The sequence below is a fragment of the Anopheles nili genome, chromosome 2 (genome assembly GCF_943737925.1).
Source record: "Anopheles nili chromosome 2, idAnoNiliSN_F5_01, whole genome shotgun sequence".
Classification (NCBI taxonomy): Eukaryota; Metazoa; Arthropoda; class Insecta; order Diptera; family Culicidae; genus Anopheles; species Anopheles nili.
The window spans coordinates 29,485,312-29,502,283 of record NC_071291.1 but is presented as its reverse complement, the minus strand read 5'-3'; the positions used below and the strand labels follow the sequence as shown (position 1 = coordinate 29,502,283).

The 16,972-nt window shown below is 48.9% G+C and overlaps 1 protein-coding gene across 2 annotated transcripts; it reads left to right on the top strand.

Annotated features, from left to right (window-relative positions):
• Positions 1-608: 608 nt before the first annotated feature.
• On the top strand, positions 609-1,739 carry LOC128732195 (syndecan-3-like). 2 transcript variants are annotated; one of them, XM_053825364.1, is made up of 3 exons: positions 609-700; positions 763-1,074; positions 1,170-1,739. In XM_053825364.1, the coding sequence occupies exons 2-3, from the start codon at positions 982-984 to the stop codon at positions 1,581-1,583; spliced, it is 507 nt and encodes a 168-aa protein (XP_053681339.1). In that variant the 5' UTR covers positions 609-700; positions 763-981; the 3' UTR covers positions 1,584-1,739. The 2 variants fall into 2 exon arrangements, with proteins under 2 accessions (XP_053681339.1, XP_053681341.1); XM_053825366.1 differs by having other exon boundaries at positions 624-700; positions 773-1,074.
• The last annotated feature ends 15,233 nt before the right edge of the window (positions 1,740-16,972 follow it).

Sequence of the window (16,972 nt, the reverse complement as noted above, 5' to 3'; positions counted from 1 at the left end):
GCTCAACGTGTCAACTCGGGCGCGAGTTCGAAAGTAGTAGCGTTTAAAACACATGTGTACTATGTTATGTCACGTACGAAGATATTTTATGGCGGGGGGTTTCGATTGCTCAATGCACGTGGGACGATGCACACCACATAAATCGACAAGTGCCAAAACGGGCAATTGTCTATGCGCCTGGTCACTCGATGGGCACATTTTATTTACGTACAGATGCTGGATACTGCGCCATTTCTGCTACCCTCTGTGCTGGCGCCGGTTATACGCGCATAAGCAGCTATATGAACCCCACTAAGTGTTTTGGGCGGGTGGCATTGAGAGCCTCACACGGATGCCGTCCATCTTCCCCATACAAAGTGTAGCCGATCTATCTTGCTCCGATCCGGTTAGTCCGCTCTCATCACCTCACAAAGCAATGACGTCGGGGGAAGGGAGGGAGAGAGGACTGGTTCCGGCTACACCCCCCAGAACTGCACTTTGCATAATGCCACCCCACCCACCCGATAGGGGGTTTTCCGGGCTGTTTATGCAGCTGTTTTATGCTTGCCCAGGCACGGTTTCTCCTGTTGACGGCTTCCAGGTCACGCGGTGTCGCACAATCTGTTTTATGAGCGCCCTTCGAGCGGTCGTTTTGAAATCCAATCATCTCTTATCAGTGCTGCTAGCGCGCAGGGCTATAGGTCCTGTTGGCGTGTTGCCGGTGGGTGTGAATTTTGAATGTCTGCCCACAAAAATGGGTTTCCTTTACACGTATGCCTTTAGCTCGTTTTAGGCATCCCCGCGCGGTTAAGAACGTTACGCGAGATGGCACCTCGATGACCCCGAGCGATATTATGCGAACGTTAAAGCACCTGCTGGCGCTGAGAAGGCAACGTAATCGCCCCAGTGGTACATATAAGCCGGCGGGTCAGCATTGTGCTGTGCCAATTGTGTCCGGTTGCTCGGTTCGTCGCTTGTGTTGAAGTCTTTCGTTTTTCGGAAATGCCGCATCAGGGAAAAACGTTGCTACTCGTCCTGCTGGTGTCTCTCGTGGCCAACCAGTGGGTGCCGGTGTGCGCTTCCGGTGATTTCTTTGTAAGTAAACCGATCAGACCGGTCAAATTTTGTTTTTGAATAACAATTTTAATCGATTTCTCTGTGGGCCGTTTCCCATCCGTCAACTACCCAAGGACGACATTTTGTCCATTTTCTTCGACAGCGATAGCGAAAGTGACAGCGAGAGCGGCAGCGAATCTGTAGAAATGGTCAACGTGGGTGGAAAGAACGCGACCATACATGTAACGTGCGATGCCTGCGTACTGAACGTGGTGTGCCCGAACTGCATCAGCATGTCGACGGAAAATGGACCAATGGTGAAACCGATGCCGAGTTCTCCGGCGCCACCGCCACCGATGCCAGCAACAAATGGAGATGCAACAACGACGGTTGCGGGGACGACAACGACAACAACGACGAGTACCACGGCTGGAACGACCACAGCACCGGCAAATGGAGCTGGTACGACATCCAGCACAACCGCAGCACCCGACATGTCTAGTGAGCCACCTCCAACAACGGCGGCACCTGCCGACATGACTCCCTAATAGTTTAGATACGACATTGTTCAGTGGTGTTAAAAGGATCCCCGTAATCGCTCGTTAGTATTTTTGGTACAATTTTTCACAATAAATACAGCGTGCAGTGTTTTTGAATTGTAAAAGCAAAATAAAGGTGTTTGATATCGTAGAAAGATTCCAAATATTGTCACGTTCTAACAAGGTGTTCAAATAATAGTTTATTTTTCAATTTGTTGAAATTCAACGGATCACAATTCTTGTCTAACATGCATCTTAGTGCATTCAATTTCGCTTTGTCTCTTTCTCCTCTGCAACTCACAATAGGAAAAACCGAAAAAATAGAGCCATTTTTTTCTCTCACCATTCACCTAATCCGATCCCTTTCAACTCGATTCCGATGGGACGTGTGATTTGCTCACGCCCATGCTCGCGGGCATCGGGCGATGATTAAGACGTTAAGAAATCTCACCCAACCGGCCCCAGTTTCGACGATGCACTTGCACGGCCTCGCTTATCTTAAGCCGTGAGCATCGATGGGCGCGAAACTGGCCAAGCTCGAGCCCTGCACACGCCCCGGGGATTTGATGCAATTCATGCATTCCAGTGGCTCTTTTACAGCGCCAAAGACCAACCCAAGGAGCCAAAGGAGGGACGCAAACCTTCTCGGGCTTGGGACTCATCCGTCAGTGTGGCGTGGTGCCGCGCAGGAATGCGACGATTAACACACCTTCCCGAAATGGTAGCCATGGAAATGGAACTGCCGTTGGTGGCATTTCCTCGGGGCGGGTTGCACGCAGGGCTTGGAAAGTGCCCAACGAGTGTGTGTGTACTCCCTTGTGGCTAACGGCACTGTACGGGTGTGGAATTCTCGTAGGAAAAGCGAACGAAATCACCGCAGAAGAAAAAAAACATGTTGCAGAAGGGCAGAAGAGGAATGAATGCAGCCGCAGCAGCAGCATCAGAAGCAACAAAAAAACCCGTCAGCCTTCTCATCATCGTTGCAACGATAGGCACATAAAATGCGACATTAAATGCAATCGCGTTAAGGACACGATCGACCTGGGCGTTGCCAGCTCCTCTGGCCAGCTCTCGTTTCCTCGCTTGATGGCCGGTTAAATGGCCAGTCTGTGGTCGGTTCGATTGCGGATTTCTTTATTTGTTGTGTGCTTCGGCTTGGGGAAAAAGTGTTTCTGCTGCATGGCCGGTGGGGAAAGGTAGCAAAAAGGAGGGAAATATGATTCGAGAAAATGTGACGAATGAGTGTTGCTATTGGCAACCGTCGGATGAAGACATGCGTACACGACGGGCATTTTTTTTCCTATTCCAATTCCGATTCCTTCTTAATCTCGTTCCCTTTTTCTGTAGTTTTACTACGGCTTCGAGATCCATGGATAAAGTTCTCGCTACAATTTTTGACAGATTAGATAATTTTTTTCTTACAACATTTGAAACAATTTTGAATTTATAAAGAAAATTTTAAAACCCTATTCAGGAGGGATCTTTGCTTCATATATTCTTTCGATTTATTGTTAAGGATATTGTCTCCGAATTATTGCTGGATTGTTAAAACAATTTGCCACCTCATATTTATGCCAAATAACTACATGCGTTCTATAATATTCAGCCACTTAAGATTAGCAGATTCCCATCCAACAGTTCGTTATTTCTCTGCCGATTTCAACCCCTTCACAAACCAGATTATGATGCTGCGATCGTGTACCAGCCTCTTGCCAATCCTAGCGTGCCGTGGTAAATGATTCGCTTGCGTGTCAATCATCCCTCCCATAGATGCCCATACTCTCCTCCGCGTGCTCCATTCCCACCACAGGCTCGAGGACGAACCGGGTGATCCACCTTTTCGCGAAGACCCACCACTGCCAACCGCGGGAACTAGATGTGTATCTTTATCGGCCATTACAAATTAACAGAGTTTATCAATTAAACCCTCGTTAGGACCCGGCCAGGGTTTGGACGGGAACATGACGTTCGTTTTGTCGCTGCACAGGATTTGCAGGCGGTCAGTGCAAGCTTTGGCAGGCGATCCAGCGTTCGCAGCGATCGCGAGTCGATCGAAACACGGCTTGGTGTGGCCCCAGGGGCGTTCGCTTGCACCCATTTGCACGTCCGTTGGAACCGGCTTGTCATTACGCAGCAAAGCAAGGGGCGAAGATGAACCCCTTTTTTTCAGCTCGCGCGAGCTCATCGGCATCGTTGCGGTTATGTAAATGTCCTGTCGAACTCCCGCCACACGAGGCAAATTACAACGCGATCCCATTAATTGAGGTAATGGAGATTGGGTTGCATGAAATGATAACTTAATTAAACTGCGAACCGGTTCGAGCCGAACCTCCGGAGCGGAAAGGTTCAATGCTTCGCGTTGGGATGGTTTTGGGTTTCCTCAAGCCACACGGGCTCCATTTCCGATATTGTTGCTGCCGTGGGCGTTCGAAAATCATCCATCGAAGGCGAAGCTGTTGAAGACGTTTTCCGCTTATCTGCAGAGGTAGGTGCTAGAAAACAGAAGCACGTTTTATGAGCCACAACGCTCGGGAAGCTAATAAACCTTCACCTGGTTTCGTGAGGCACATGCGGGCATGAAGTGCGTCCGTCGTTTCGGTGGCGAACCTTTGGCCCTTTTGCTATTTAAATCAGTAGCTCACCGGCGTTGCGAGACCTTGTGCTCCTCGCAAACGATGGGACGTTTTGACGAACCATTCTGGGCGTTTGTGATGCTCCTGTGTTGCTTTAGTGGCCATTTCACTAGCGTTGGTGCCACCGGTTGGTTTAATGTTGCGCTCGGTTGGACGGTGAGTATCGGTGCAGGTGTTGTCTGATCGAGTGTTCAACATCATCCTCACATCATTCTCAGCTCAACTGGCGCCTGCTGCTGGATTTGATGGTGTACAAAGAGTTCAACACGCAGCTCAACAACACCTCGATCGATTCTGTTGCCACCAACGAGCCGGGGAATGTGTCCCTGTTGGATCTTATGCTGAGGCTCGGCACCGTTCAGGGGCAAAAATAAACACCAAAAACGAAAAACACAGCTAGTGTGGTGCCAAATAAATATTGCTCCTTGTTGAAACCAAAAGTGATGTGAATTTATTGGGATTTTTTAACTGCTGTTGAACAATTCAACGTCACGGAAAGTTACTATGAATTGTTCAAGCTGAAACTAACGCTCCCAAGTGTTTCCAACACGCAGCTCGAGCCTTTCGAAATGTAGTGGGGAGCCCATATCGTTCGTGCAAACAAAAAAAGAAAAAAGAAACAACAAAAAGCTCCAACGGGAAGGAGAAGGAGAAAAAAAGCCTATTTATACGCCAACAAACTGGAACCCGGCATGCGGATCGCCTTGGAAATGGGAGCAAGATGATGAGCTGCATTTATTTCCCATTATTATCCCTAAGATTATATGCAAATTATGCTATATTTATGCATCCTTCCCATCCGTACTCATCATCCGGACGCGTTCCTGCCGTGTGCGGCCACCCATTGTGGCCCATTCTCGAAGGATCGGGTTTGCTGTTTCTCCTTTTTTTTTTTGAATATGGTTTTCAACTCTCAAAGGTTTCCCATTTTGCGCTCATTTACCGGGTCGGCTGCGATATCAGTGCTGTGATACGATAAGCGTGCTCGACGAGGTATGACAAAAAAAACCAAACTGTGTATTGGGAGAAAATAAAACATCACATTTATTCCCCATGGAAACACACCATCAAAGCAGGTTGGGTGGCGCAAACGAATGATGCACGTGCGTGCATGGAAAAATCCCTCCTGCACATAAATGCATTCCGTGCGCACGTTCCACCGATCGGCACGCCGTGAATGCACGACCGCTGATGAAAGCCTGAGAGAGAGAGAGAGAGAGAGAGAGAGCACGGGATTGATGAAACCGGGCTGATGCTGCGTGGCTGCACTCGGTCGGTGCATTCTCTGTTTTTTTGCCGTTTCCAGGAAATCAAAGACCGCTGTGATTGCATGCAAATTTGCCGATTTGGCGCATAAATGCACGGATGAGATTGTTGCTGCTTCTCAACCCCTCCGTAAAGGATCCTCTTTCGCGCACTCTCTCTCTCTCTCTCTCTCTCGCGTGAGCCTTTTTTTTCGCGAACGCACCTCACAGCCACCTCGGACCAATTCAGGGCGATGGTTGTGCTTTGCATAAGAGACGCTCCTGCTCGGCGTTTTTGAGTTATGCTTTCGCGGTGTACGTTGTGTGTGAGTGTGTGTGATTTTTTTTGCACTCTCCCACCAGTTCCCCCTCCCTCCCGGGTGGCCAACAGACTCGTAGGGGGGTTGGTTTTGGTTTTTCTTTCAGGTAATTTCGGCAGTGGGAGCACAATGGTTGGGGCCTCGAGCCGAACCGCAAATGGAAGGCGCTTGGCGTACTGGAACACCTTCCGTACGGTGTTCCCAGGAATGTCGGTCTGATTTAAATGTGCGGCGCCTTCTCGCTGGGGGCGGCGGCGGCGTTTGTGTCGATTGTGGCCGGGCGTGCTTTTTTTTTCTTTCTGTTTCTTCCCGTTCCCGGCCCCGTTTTCGGTCGCCATCGCTTTTATCGCACGCACCGTCTCTGATGTGTTTGGGATCGTCCTGCGAATCGATCGTGCGGCGTGAGAGAGAGAGAGAGAGAGAGAAAGAGAGAGAGAGAGAGAGAAACAGAGAAGGAAAAGTACGATCTTATGCGCCGGTCGAAGCCGTGGGACTCATCGTGTCAAGTATTGCAGTTGCATCGCGGAAGGGTTGCATGTTTTACCTGCAACGCCGAAAAGGTGTTTGGCGATCGCGTTTTTAGGCGAGTTTATTAGTTGTAGCTCGAATGGTTTTCGAAACGTGTTTATTATGTGGAAAAGTAAATACTTGAAGATGGGGATTCTTGACCATTAACTTAAAGTTAAGCGAAAGTTGTGCTTGTCTAGAATAAAACGAAAACATGTATGGTATGGACTTTTTCTAAACATGTTTTTTAACAGAGTGGATATAGGTAAAAAATCAGTTTTCAAATGCGAATAAATTGGATGCAAGAAACAAAACCTATTGCAATGTATAATTTACACAGTTGCTGCGCTGCTTTATAAGGTAAAATCTTTATTGTTGCACCTAATTGAAGCCAAAAGGTGAGATTGACCTATCCAAGGCTCATATTCAGAGTCTTTCTAAGGAAATAATTGAAATGGAGCAATCATAATTATGGAAGTCCCCTTAAAGCTTTAAATTAAACTTCAAATAAATGAATGGTTAAATTTTATTCCACTATCGTATTGATCATTTCTATCCATAGGATTTTTTGATTGTTAATGGAATTGAGGCTAAAATTTAAAACAAAAACAAAACCCACACGGAAAAGTGGAATCTTCCCTTGTCGCTAGGGGTCCTTGCGCCAAAACATGATCGATCTGCCTGGCCCTTTTCCTTCCCATCCCTCCACGATACCGAGCGCCCTTCAATCGAGTGTGATTTCTTCAGGCTTCATCTGAATCCCTGGCACACCACGAACTAAACTGGCCAACATCGTAAAGGCGCTCCGTTGCACTTGCACGGCCCCTGGTTGGGTCCCCACCTTTCGTTCCCCTTGCTTACTTGGGGGGAGGGAAAAACGAAAGCCAAAAACAGAAGAAACAGCAACAGCAAAAAAAATACTACACACATTTATATCCCCATACCAAAAAAAAAAAATCCCTGCCCCATAGCCCCGGTGTTGCGCGGCCGACGCTTTTCACGTTTTACATTTCATCGCCCCGGCAGGTTGCCGACGCCGGCCACGCCGGAACACACGGCCAAATGAGCCGGCGGCATGCTTCAGCTATCGGATCTCTCGGCGCCGCACACACAAACCGGGCCGGGTTCGAGAGGCGATGTCAATGTTCCGTTAAATTTCGCTGCCAAGATTACATTTGCAACACGATAACCATCACCGCACGTGGGAAGTTGGGGGGGAGGGGGCGAAGGGTTGAGCAACCGGGGGTGGGGACCGTCGATAAGACCGAAAGGATTAAGGGAACTGTGCCGCAGGAGCAACCCGAAACTGCACGCAAACCGCAGGATTTTGCGGCCCCTGTTTTCGGCAAAAAGGGCGTCACCAAAAGAGGGGTGACATCAAAGGGAGCGGGTGGCAGGGGGGTGTGTGCGCACCTCCACCAAAGGTAAAGTGAACCCAACCAGGCTAAAAAAAGGGAGTCCGAAGGAGACGAAGAATCGGTTTTCCTGTGAGCCCACGGTTCGAGCTCGGAGTGTGACAAAACACGTTTACGGATCGATTTTGACAGCTATCCGATACGTTGACAATGACATTCTCGGTTAGTTCGGTGAGGGAGTGGGCGGGTTACGGGGTTTTTGGGGAGGGAATGGGGGGAGGGCTTAAAAGCGACTCCATGTAGCAAAGGGTCCGGGTGCATTCGGTTTGGGCAAAATCAGCATGCAAAAAAAAAGGGAACAAAAAACTGATGCTAGGGCAGGTCAGGCAGCCGAGACGAGTTCGTGAAAAGCCATGGTGATTGAGAAAATGGGCGTAATTTCTGGTGATTTGAGAGGAGCTTTCGCCGCTAAGGATGATGGGAATGCGTGGTTGTTGAACCTTTACGGAATTAAGAGAGTTTTGATGGCGATAAATGCATTTAATTAAGCATATTTATTGAAGCACGATAAAGACTTATGAAGTGCCAAATTCTGATAGCTAGCTACAGATCATTTTTCGTTCTAATCTCATGCGTTTTATACTTAGTTCTTTTAACAGGATACATATATTAGCATTCGAGCTACTAGATAAATGTATTCCCTTCCTTCTGCTATTCGTAAAAAAGCTATACTAAGCTATCTTCACGTAAGTTTTGAGTATTTTCTATCCGAAGTAGCTTGATCGTTGCTTAATTTTTATTTTTGAAACGTAAATTTGTAAACCAGAAACCAACCTAAATGCTCCAGGTAGTTTCAGAAAGTCTACAAGATCTGTCTCTCACATTAAAGCCACCAGAAAATTGGACATCCAATTTATTCTCGATCGCTGCAGAAGCCTCCCGGCTCGTTTACAACAGAACCAAAGGCGTCCCGATAGCGCGGATAATTGGTGATTAAGGGAATAATCACTGCAAAGGCTACCCCAAAATCAGCTCCCAACAGCAACAACAACAACAACACACACAGAAGGGCAACAGATGGAAACGAAACCTACCGTGATAACGTACAATTTCAGGAATCTAAGCATGTATTTCTCACGACCACCACCACGGGCGTCTGCAGGACGCACAATGCGCGATCCTCAGGCGATTCATGCTGGGTGGGCGGTTTAGGATTATCGGATGAAAGGGTAAAAGGAAGAGAATAAATAAAACGAAAATCACGCACCACTCCTCTTCCGACCCATCCGCTAGCTCCTGGCCGGGGGATGCACCAAAATCCTGCACCATTCCTCATGCAGCCTGCAAGAATGCACTTCTGCTTAAGCGCCTTCCTTTCACGTCGCGGTGTCCGACGTCGCCACATGTCCTTAGGGCAAGGACGAGCGCGAGGGGAAGGTGAATAGCCTGCATTTTATTCGCGTTTAGTTGGCTCGTTTCTTTCCTTCCCACCCCCTTTACTCTCCCGGTTCGTTGGTTCCCTCCCACTCGTGGGTTTTGCTCGTGTTTTTCCCTCCCTCACTTCGATCGTTGTTTTGTCTTGAACCATCCAATTCTGTCTCGCTCTCTCTCTCTCTCTCGCTTTCTCGTTTGGGTGATTTTCGTGGTTGCATCCACGAAATTTGGCGGCCCGTAGGGGTTTACGGCCACTCAAATGCAAAGCCAACAAAAAAAAGGGGTAGAGAAAAATAAAAAGGATCAAGAAAACAAGGTACAGCAAAACAAAACTTAAATCACCCACCGCTCTCTCTCTCTCTCTCGCTTGGGCGGATCGTTTGATTACATCTCGCTAGCACGACAAACGGTTTCAAGCCGGATCGTGTGATCGCGAGAAGCAGGAGCCAGACACACACACACGTTGTGTGTTTCCCCCACCCGCCCAACCCCTCAAAAACCTTCCCCTCCCCCTCCCCTTTCACCCAGGATCGTTCAAAAGGCGCGCGGTAGGAAGCGAGTAAGTCATTATAAATTCTAAAATGTGGGTCCATGCCTCCATTTCGGCACGTCCTAAAATTTGGCTCGCTCCCTGGACATGCCGTTGTGCTGTTCGCGAAAGCACAGGTGAAAAGTATTGCACACGTACGCTTCTGCCGGGTGTTCGAACACCGAAGAAATAATCTCCCCAACCCCAACTGGGACATGATCGAGATCCTCCTCGAGCTCGATGCACTTCCATCCTTTTTCGTGATCTTGAACCGCTTTCGCTGGTTTGGTGGGATTGGAATGTGTCCTTTGTCACTGCGGCGTGCGTTGTAAGAATTGTTGCACCAGAAGCACTTTTCTGGGTAGATTTTTTTTTAATTTTTATCAATCGATGAGATATCGTTATGGCCCTATTTCACAGCCTGCTAAGATTGTCATGGCTCTTCGGGTAATGAGAGTACTCTTTCGGATGTCCTGGAAGTGCATTAATGCGTTATAGTTCTTGGACTTAATTCGCCAAATTATTCTCTAAGTTGAATGAATAAAAAGCATGCATATCTCGATTAATTTACGTGCACCATTTGCAATTAATTTGTTTTTCTAAACATCCTTAGCTACAAAAAACTATTTTCTCTCTCGAAAAGGACTCAAAAATAAACGTACAGCGAACGGAACTAATCACCCTCACCCCGTTCTCGACCCCACAGTGACCCGATGGAGTGACGTTTCGATTTCGAAGTGTTAAAATCATTTGTGCACACCGACGATCGCATCGCATCCTTTCCAGAAGCCGTCTCTTCTGCTGCTGCTGCATCCACCACTCTTTTGCTTGCTCTCTCTCTCTCTCTCTCTCTCTCTCTCTCTCTCTCTCTCTCGTTCTCATACTCGCCCCAGTTGCTATGCGACGGCGTTCTTCATCATCTCACGTCAACTGGCGCATCATCGGCGGCTGCCTCGGTGGGTCCTTCTTGGGCCCCCCCTTTAAAAGGGCTTTTAAGGATGGGCATGAGGAAGGTGTTGTGGTGCGACCACGTCGAACAAGGTGGCCCTAGCAACGGTAGCAGCAAAGACCACGCCAAGTGCATCACCTCGTCGAAGAGGTTCGCTTTGGTTCGTCACTTCATCCGAGCAGGCGGTTTTGCTTTTTTTTCGTTTCTTTTCGTTCTCGCTCCCTCTCACACCTGCTGGCTCTGGCTGGGTGGTAGCTCTCGCTCTAGCAAACGGGTTGTGCGCTCCCTGATTGCAATCTGATCGGTACACGGACGAAATAGAAGACGCGCGCATCCTTCCCCGACGCTCATCAGCGGAATGTTTGACGTTTGGCTCCGAAAAGGGAGACGTCGGCGGATCTCGGCCGCTATCTGTTTTGGGCGCCTTTTTGTTACGTTTTTTTTGTGTGTCCACCCAGGACCACCCCCCTCCCGTTGTACTCAGCCCACTCGGATAAGGGTCCTTGCGAAGGGGAGTGCATTCGGGCACAAGACGGAGTTCAAGGCTAGCGATGTTCTAACTCCCTAACCTTCAGGATCGCGGATTGTGTGTGTTTTTTTGCTTTTTTTTTCTCTCTGTTCGTTTGTTCGGTTTTCGTTCGTTCTGGCATTGTTTTGTTATCGCCTGGTCAGGCCCTGTTTCCATTCTCCGTTCCGTTTTATCCTCACGCGTTTGAGTGCCGCGCGTTTTTGCGTGCGGATCGAGAGCTTGATCCGAACGGGGTGTTCTCGCCATTGGGCATTGGCGAACGACATTCCGAGCGATCTGATGTCGGTGAAAAATGCGGTTAATGTTGCATTTGGGTGGGAGGGGGACGCACCAGCGAACGTGTGGCGAAATTCGTGTAAGCAAGCCCCATGCAAGTGATGGAGCACTGGTTTGGGTGCTTAACATATGCACAAGTTTTCGTCCTGGCTGCGTTCTGCACGTGGGCAAGCTTGGGGTTTTGCATTCTGTTGTCCGCTAATTTTACATCTGTGTTAGAGTGTACTATTTTTAACCACTTCCCACTTATAAAACTACATTCTGGGATGCATTTTACGCTATATTTTACAAATTTCACCCTGAAGAGACCTTTTCATTGTACCGTTTCTCAAACCCGCACCAAGCAATGTGTTTCTTAACATAGTGATAGAAATTCTTCCCAAACTAATGAAACATTCTTCCCAAACTATGTATTTTAAACATCAACCCCTATAAGAGAACAGAGCTATCCAAACCGTTTTGTACTGCATGCCATTGGTAGAAAAAAAAACACCAAAAAGGGCACCCAAATTATGAGCCTGCAAGAAGCGTTTCTTTTGGCACGCAAAACGAGCGAATAAACAAACATTGCAGTGGCACGAGCCCGCTGCCACAGCCGAATGACTAATGGTTATTTTTCCAAAAATTCTCAAGTCCGCTTTTTTTTGTTGCTGCCCTCACTTCCCCCACCCACACCACGTTGGCGGCTGGGACGAAATGTGGGTCATCGTGAAACGCTCTTCCTGCTTGAACAAACCTCCCCGTTTGCATGTCGGTTTGCCCAGAGCGGTTGGAGATAAAATTAAAACAAAAACCTCCGCAATTTGCTCAATCGCCGAATCGAATGTACGCCGTGGAAGCGGCTAGTCCTAGCAAGGAGCGACAGGAAAGTTTCTACCACCGGGAGTACAAAAATCATTTGGCAACCCCCGCGATGCCCGATGCAGATGTTTGCGGACAGCAAACAAACAGAACCGATATCCTGACCACGTCCCGCTGCTGTTCCCACCGCTTGTGTCCTTTTCGAACGCATCAACGCTGCCGGATGCCAACTGGACGTATGAAACATCCTCACCAGCAGCATTTGTCATCGGGTGGTGAAAAGAAGCTAAAAAAAACCCCTCGCCAGCCGTTTCACATATCGACGTGTTATTTTTTATTGCACAAACTGCAACATCATCGGCAATGGACTCTCTCTTTCTCTCTCTCTCTCTCTCTCTCTCTCTTTCTCTCTCTCTCGGCCAATGCGAAAGCATAAACGATTAATGCAAGTGGGCCAAATAACGCTGCTGCAAATAAGCAAAATCCTATGCAACGGGGAATTGCAATTTATGCACGCTCATTGCGAGGAATGGTTTAATTTTACCCGAGCACACAAATAACGCATCATCAGCGGATGCGAGTGGCTTTGGGATGGATCAAAACCGGCGGGATGTTCCTTGAGCAAAGCCCAGCCAGCCTGAGGGATGTTCCGGATCGACAACGATTGATTTAGCCAGGGGTCGTTTTTCAAACATCAAACGCAACCCACACCAAAGGGAGTTGGAAGGACTAGGATTGTAATGAGCGATATTTAGCACATAGCCCTTAGCTATGAGCCAGCTGAGAGTCTCCACGAGTTGTTCCCCCTCCACTGACCTAGAGCCAATGGGAAGAGTCAGTTAGTGCAGCAGGATATTGATGCGTTTCGACATCATGCGCCTTTTATGAAGGAAACCTTCGCTCACGCCGAAGCGCACCGTTTTCAGTTGCACGTTGTGTGATCGTCACAGCAAATAAGCTGCAATTTGCATCTCGTAGGAGTTCGTGGTCGGCCAAGCTCGGGGAAACCTTGCCAGAGTGTACGCTGCCCGTGTGGTCAAGGTTCGCGATGTACTGCAGCTTGTGGAGTTGTGCGAGACCGTGCTTGGTAATGTTTGTTTAATTTTAATAGCCTTTCAGGCGATCGCGTCCGTACTGTTGGTGATGAGCGAGATTCAGAGAACGTTACGCTTATAGTGTGCTTTATAGATTCACATATTCGAACGAACGGATATGGCAGTTAAAATGTTAATGTCTGCGGGAGTTTTCTTTGTTAGTACACCTGTATGACGTTCATTGGAATAAATAGTCGTGTTTAACTTTAACAAAAACTTGAGATAAAATGTCAGCAATTTTTCGCTGATAATCCACCTATAATAAAATGTTTTCGCACCTTCTTTTACCGATCATTACAATAAGAATATCCTTCCAAGTCGATACAATATGACTAGAATCGAAAAAATGCAAAACACATATGATAGGCTGTGAGTCACTACTTTGACGTACGACGCGCTAGACCTACGGAACTGGAAATCCCCAAGCTCGTGTCGCCTACACCCACCCTTAGGGGGCTTCAATAATTCGTGTCAACCCTGCCCAACCAACAACCGCCCCATTCCGCCAAGGGTGCGAGCACGCAGTAATATGTCTAAGGCTTTTTTTGTTTCCTTTTCTTCGCCAATGCACCCCATCGACAACCGTCCTTTGGTCGAACAAGCGAGAGAAAGAGCGCGAAAGTCCTCGGAAGGGCGGTTGAGGTTCCACGATGGTAACCCTGCCACCGCATTGCATTTTCTAACGCATTGAGGAGGATGAAATCACTTTCTCGCAGGTAGTTCTCCTTACAAAAAAAAACCCCCCGGGTCCCGAGGAAAAGGCGCACACGCTGGTGCGAAATGTGGTTGATTTATTCGGCTTGACGTAACGTCCAGCAACCGCAGTGGCCGGGGACGTGTCTCAGGGACGTGGATGTTTGCATTTTCCTTTTCCGGCACGTCGCCGGACCAGCAGCCGACGGTCGAAGGTTGGCTTTCGTTGGCGTTGATTTCTGGTTTCCCTTGCCGGCGGCCGGTTTAGCGTCACGTGCGCGGCGTGTATTCGAGCTGGCTTGGCTCATCTCGTTGAGTGCACCGTTTCCGCTATTTGTAAGCCATCAGCGAAAGGGTGATCGATTGGGGGGGAGGGGTGCGGGAAATTCGTCTGCAAATAATGGGCAATTGAGGGGGGTTGCAACTCGCAAAGAATGGTTCCTTATCAGTTGTTTTCCCACAAACGAATGCAAGGATCCTGTAGACAGCAGTCCGCGAGAGTCCAGTGCATACGATTAATCATCGATCAGTGCTTTCAAATAGTCCTTTTGCATGGAAACAATTCAACACGCTTCCAAAGGATTCCTTGGAGGTAGTAAAATATTTCAAAAAAACCTGTATATCAACCTTCTTAAAGCTCAATGGCATTCTGCCTACAGCATTCGCTTTCGTGTTGACTCTGTGATATACATTTTATCAACGCAATTCCCTGCAAGCAGTCTTAAGCACACTTAAACCCTGCCGGCGTGGTTGCGAACTGATCGATGTGAGATACTACGATTCTACCTGCCGCATAGCAGCAGCTGAAGCAAACCCAACGTCTTTGCCAGCGCCAGCGCAGCTAATTAAACCCCGGTCCGAGTTTATTACGACCAGGGTTATGGGGTGGGTTTTGTAATTTTGTTTGTCGCTCCGTTGCCTCTTTCCAGCTCGACTCCGAACTGCAACCAACGGCGCGGAATCCTAATGATGGCCGATGATTAACCGCTAACCGCAAAATGTCAATCAATAGCGGCCGGTGGCGTGCTCGGGCCGTGTCTTTTCGTGGCGTTTTTATTTTTTCTATTTTCAGTCCCTCACCCCGTGGCCATTCTGGCGCCCCTTGCCGTTCCTCCACGGCGCCACTCTGCATTGTACTGGAAGGCAAGCAAAAAAAAATCAGCTTCGTCCACTCCAACACACGCGGGTTCGCCTGGTGCAGGTACCGTTGGCAGCCGATTTGCAGCTCGAATCCTGCAACGACCGTGCACGTGGGTGAATGGGATGCAGCCCTAAAGCGCACGTATGTTCTGCTGGCACGCACAAAATGATAATAAAACAACGGCGAGAGAGAGAGAGAGCGAGAGAAAACACACACACACACACACACCAATCAAAAGAAGTCAATCGAAGGGTAGGGCTTTTCTTTCGCGCTTCGCATTTATGCTCACCGGCGGACGAACCGAACGGATCGAACTTCTAGCCACAGCAAAAGCTTCACCTTCTGCCGGAAAGGGGGTGGGCTATTTGCAGCGGAAAGGAGCTGAGAGAAGCGAACGAAACCAAACACAACAACAACAAGAAAAAATGGCACACCACTCTTGGGTGAACGAAAATCTCGCAACATAAACCACCCCTTCTGCCTGCGTGCCATCGGTTGGTGGGGGGAGGGGAGGAGACAGGTGGTAGAGAGGAAAGGAGAGGGGGGTGAAACATGTTATGAGTGTCATTTGTCAAACATCGCTGCAGATTCGCGCAAATTGTGCGCTGTCAGCAGCCAAGCCGCTCCTTCGGTCGGTTCCTATGGCGGTTTTCGCCGGCTCTACGAAAGGTGCTGCGCTTTTATGCTGCACCTGCACCGAACGCACCTGGTTAAGGAGCCCCGGAGGGGGGGGGGGGAGGGGGTGATGAGGGGCCGCTCCAATCGATCCTTCATCAATCTTATCGCTGTCACGCCACCGGTTCGCCCTCGGCGTGTCAGAATTTGTCAATCCAAAAACTCGTTGGAAGGGGCGAAGGGTGCGGAAGCCAAGGGGCGAATGTTATCCTTTAAGAGAGGAGGGGTCGAGCGGCACGAAGAGCAGGTGTAGGTGGTAGGAAAATCGATTTGAATAATTCCGTTCATCGTGGCGGGCCGCGTTGTGCTTAGACGGCCCTTAGAAGTTGCACCGATTGACCGTTTATTTAACAGTTTTGTTTCTTCCATTTTGCTCCCCAACTCTAGAACACGTCCCTGAAGGCGGTTGAAACCTATTCCCCCATCCCCCTGGGGGGCCAGTACACGTGCTATGAAAGGGGGGGGGCGGGGGGATCGATTCGTTCGTTAAATTACCGCTGGCTAGAAACTCGAAACTCGCGCTCCCCAGAACGCTCCGCTATCAGCATTTCGCCTCCCGAAGCCGTTAGCGTAAACGCAAGCTACGCCAGTAGGCCGTGAAAAATTGAATCTCCTCCACGGGCGGGGACTTATCGCTTACCGGTGCACTTATTGGCAAGTTGTGCTCTTGCAGCTGTTTTTTTTTGTTTGTTTGGGTCGCCTTCTTCTCCTGTTGTGGCGTAAATTTGCCCTCCCGACGGTGGGCACTTATTTCCGAGTTCCTCATTTGGTTGGTGGCGAAGAAGAAGTGGTAGAAGAAGAAGAAGAAAATCGTCCCACACGTGCCACCTCGAGGTGCATTTCTGTGTTCGGTGGGGTTTTCACTTTTATTTCCTTCTCCCGCTTCAGGAGTACTTTCTCCGGTGCGTGCACGCGGGCACATTGCTCCATACGCGAATTGCTCTTTTTTTTACTGGGTGTCAAGGAAGCGTACACCCCCCCCCCCCTCCCAAACCCCTTTAAAACGTACACCCCCTCTGGAGTGTTCAAAATCGACAACGACGACGACTAGGAGCAAAGGCACCATCTTTAAATCTGGCGCCGGTCGAACATCATTCGAACACCTCCCTGATGATACCACCCGGTGCGAACACCCCCCTCTGTAAAGGGGTGCTAGATGGGGTGGTTTGGGGTGTAAAAAGAGAGGAAAAAAAAAGGAACCCGAACCCGGGCTCGCAC